We start from the raw sequence: 3,372 nt of genomic DNA, 5'->3' as shown, positions 1-3,372 counted from the left end.
TAATTTCTCTGCTAAGGAGCAATCAAATTAACACAAATTCTATCATTGTTACTCATAAACTCGACCTGCTTTTTATTATTATTTTTTTATAGGTAAAAAAAGTGTTATTGAGGCAAGTAACAAAGGCATAGCCCAAGTATATAGGAAGTATACAAACAAATGCAGAAACCTAATTACAAGTCAGGAAGTAGAAAAAGACTTTTTATTATTTTATCATTGTTACTCATAAACTTGACATGCTTTTTATTAATTTTCCTTAAAACAACACTTCTAGCTATGCCTTTTACACATTTTTAAATTGTAAGTAGTTACATTGTGAGCAGCTTAAAGATACAAAAACAACCTGTCTTTATATGCAGTCAAACAAATAACTCAATGAAAAATACATAATTAGATCAGCATTCTCAGTTGCATGAAGATTAGAAAACCTCATGATCAATCATTTAGAGAGATACCAATGAAACTCATGGAGCAACATCACAAATGAAAAAGATTAAACAGGATCAAGTCAGCAAAGAATACCATGGGGAGGGGAGGGAGGGAGAGAGGGAGAGAGCGGGGGAGAGAGAGGAGAGTGTTGTCCATAGAAATTTAAGGAAAAGGAAAATAATCGAAAATATATTACTTCATTGAAAAAATACTAAATTAATCGAATAGAAGAGATTGGAATTATCATGTATCAATACAATGCCCTGTCTCCATATGATGCATAATGTACCTGCATATGTGCCTAAGGCCCTGTACACAACAGACCTGAACCAAAAATGGAGTTCCAATAATGGCATTTTGCATATTTCTACTCAAACTCAAACCGCACCTCTAAATGCATGTATTTTCTCATGAGCTCAACAATGAAGGACGTAAAATTTGCCAGTATCTGGTAATCCTCACGTCTGGCCTCTGAAATAAGCCCATGAATGACCATCTTCTTCAGATTTGGGAATCGTTTCAGCATCTCCTCCACCCAAAAGGAGAAAAATTCATCAATTACATGCCAACTAAGCTCCAAGACAGTCACATTTACCAAGTCAGAAGACCCTTCCAGGTACGAGAGAGCGATATTATCTCTAAAGTCATACCTCAATGAAAGGTGAGTCAGCTGCGGGAAACAAACAGCAATTCTTTCCAAATCCACAACCTCATCTTCTTCATCAAACACCACTTCACAAAGGCGAAGCCTTCGTAGTTTTGATGATCTCAAGACAATATTGTAGAACTTCGGCCACAAAATTGAGAAGTTGCTGATATCTACAATCTCAAGATTTTCAAAATTCTCGCCAATATCAAGATGTAGCACACTAACATCATCAATCTTGAAGTGCTTCAAGGTGCCCTTTCCGACAAGTTCAAAAACCTCAAGGGCACAACCTTTCAAGTGCAAACACTCAATGCTATCTGCCTCCAATACAAACTTGTCCAAACTGACTGCTTCAACATAAATACTTTTTACCGTGGGACTGCTAAGCTCAACTGTCACTTGTGCATCTGACATTGCAATCTCTGGATTGACAAGTTTCAAAGTTTCAATCTTCTGGCAGGAACTGAGCAGAAGACTCAGATCCATTGCTGAAATACTGACATTACTTAAAGATAGAGATTTCAAACAAGGAAATCTTTGAAAATTAGGTTCAACACCAGTAATTGAATTATGGGCCAGGACCAACGTTTCCAATTTTTGCCTGCCACATATTTCAAGAATGTTAATGCTTGGAGTAGTTTGAACGTTATAAACCAATCGGCGCAATGTTTCCCTGGTATACATGAGCCAAGCAATGACAGTGGATGCCGAGAACTTATCAACACCATCCATTAGAATATATAGACCTTTTAATCCCGTGGTTTGAAATATCGTTTGAGTTATCAAGATTTGAAGTCGGCTAGTCTTCATATCTCGATAAACAGGCCAATCGTTGGAATTGAATGAGAGTGTGTGAAGGTGTTTGTGGTAAGCTTCTCGCCATTTACAACAAGTTGCAGATGCTATCACCACATCTCGTGCGGCTCCGAGCCTAGATAGTATGTTTCCAACAACTTCAACAGGAAGATGCTCCATAACTCAAAACAATATTAACAAGTTATTATATAGATAATTAATCCACCCACGGGCTTCCCACAAAAGATCAAGCAAAAGAAAAACGCTTAACTTGCTAGAAGCAAACAATCAACTTCCTTACAACTTTCGATAAACCTGGAAAGCCACTGCATATATCTTCTTTGCACACTCATTGACACAGAAGGTTGGCCCAATTATCAAACAGAACAGCTACAACGGGGGAAACAATCAATTGATCTACCGAACTTAATGGGATCCTGAAACAAAAATAAAAAAATAAAAGGAAAATAATAAGCACATAGATGCTTAAGCGATTTAAGAGGTATACGCTCTAACTAAATTCAAACCAAATGAAACCCTCAAATATATCCACAAAACTCATCACAAACCCAAAACTCAGCATCTGGGTATTCATAATAAATCAAAAATTAGCACCGACCACATTCAAATGAGTTGATCATAATCATCCAATAAAAATGAAGGTTGTAAATGTCATTAAAACGTAACAAATTAACAATGCCGAGATAAAAAAAAAAAAAAAAAATATATATATATATATATATATAAACGAATCAAGGGGATTACCAGAAAAAATAAAAAAGATGGAATAGATCGGCTCCAATGGAACGGAATGGAAGATCGCTAGTAGACGGGTTACCTTTTTTTTTTTTTTTTTTTTTTTTTTTTGTGGGCAAAAGTACAAGTTGTAGAAGGGGATTGATTGAGGAAGAAGTCGAGCAGAGCTTGATCACGGGCGATGCCAATGGGAGAGAGATCCACCACCCGGCAGTGCAGAGATAGAGGGGGCAAACAAAGAGGCCCAAAACGAAAAGTACACAAAACCGGTTTTGGATTTGGGGGATTCGAATTCGACTGTACCCAAACCCCAGGAAGAACGGAATCGAGTCTCGAATTTATTTGTGGTGTCGTTTTATTCAGAAGCAGCCCACCTTAACCGAAACTTGAGTAGCGAGTTAAGGGTGTAAATCGGTCCGGTACCGTCCCGGTAGGTGATGGACTGAAAATCAATCCGGTCCTAGGAGGTGCGGTCCATCATTTTTTTCGAATCGGACGGGACCAAACTAAACGTCCCTACGGTCTGGTTTGTCCGTTCAATCCGGTCTATTTATTTTTTTATTTATTTTTAAATAAATTAATAAAAAAAATTTATTCAAAATATTAAATTAAAATTAAATGAATTATTAATGTGAATTATGACTAACTCAATAAAAAATCATTTTATATGGTCAATTATAATAAATTAAATGAAAACTACATTCTTAACTTATATAATTACTATATAATTAGCTAACTGATAT

The 3,372-nt window shown here is 36.3% G+C and overlaps 1 protein-coding gene across 1 annotated transcript; it reads right to left on the bottom strand.

Moving 5' to 3' along the window:
* Positions 1 to 607: 607 nt before the first annotated feature.
* On the bottom strand, positions 608 to 2,967 carry LOC121241468 (F-box/LRR-repeat protein At1g67190-like). The gene is made up of 2 exons (XM_041139250.1): positions 2,639 to 2,967; positions 608 to 2,310 (listed from the first exon to the last, which is right to left on the bottom strand). Exon 2 carries the CDS (start codon positions 2,051 to 2,053, stop codon positions 797 to 799), a length of 1,257 nt encoding a protein of 418 aa, XP_040995184.1. The 5' UTR covers positions 2,054 to 2,310; positions 2,639 to 2,967; the 3' UTR covers positions 608 to 796.
* Positions 2,968 to 3,372: the final 405 nt, after the last annotated feature.

Source organism: Juglans microcarpa x Juglans regia, chromosome 7S (genome assembly GCF_004785595.1).
Source record: "Juglans microcarpa x Juglans regia isolate MS1-56 chromosome 7S, Jm3101_v1.0, whole genome shotgun sequence".
NCBI classification, from domain to species: domain Eukaryota; kingdom Viridiplantae; phylum Streptophyta; class Magnoliopsida; order Fagales; family Juglandaceae; genus Juglans; species Juglans microcarpa x Juglans regia.
The sequence above is the reverse complement of the archived record's forward strand: the minus strand, read 5'-3'. Positions and strand labels throughout refer to the sequence as shown.

Coding starts and splice junctions, on each gene's coding strand:
- LOC121241468 (XM_041139250.1), bottom strand. CDS start 2,053: ATGGAGCATCTTCCTGTTGAAGTTGTTGGAAACATACTATCTAGGCTC.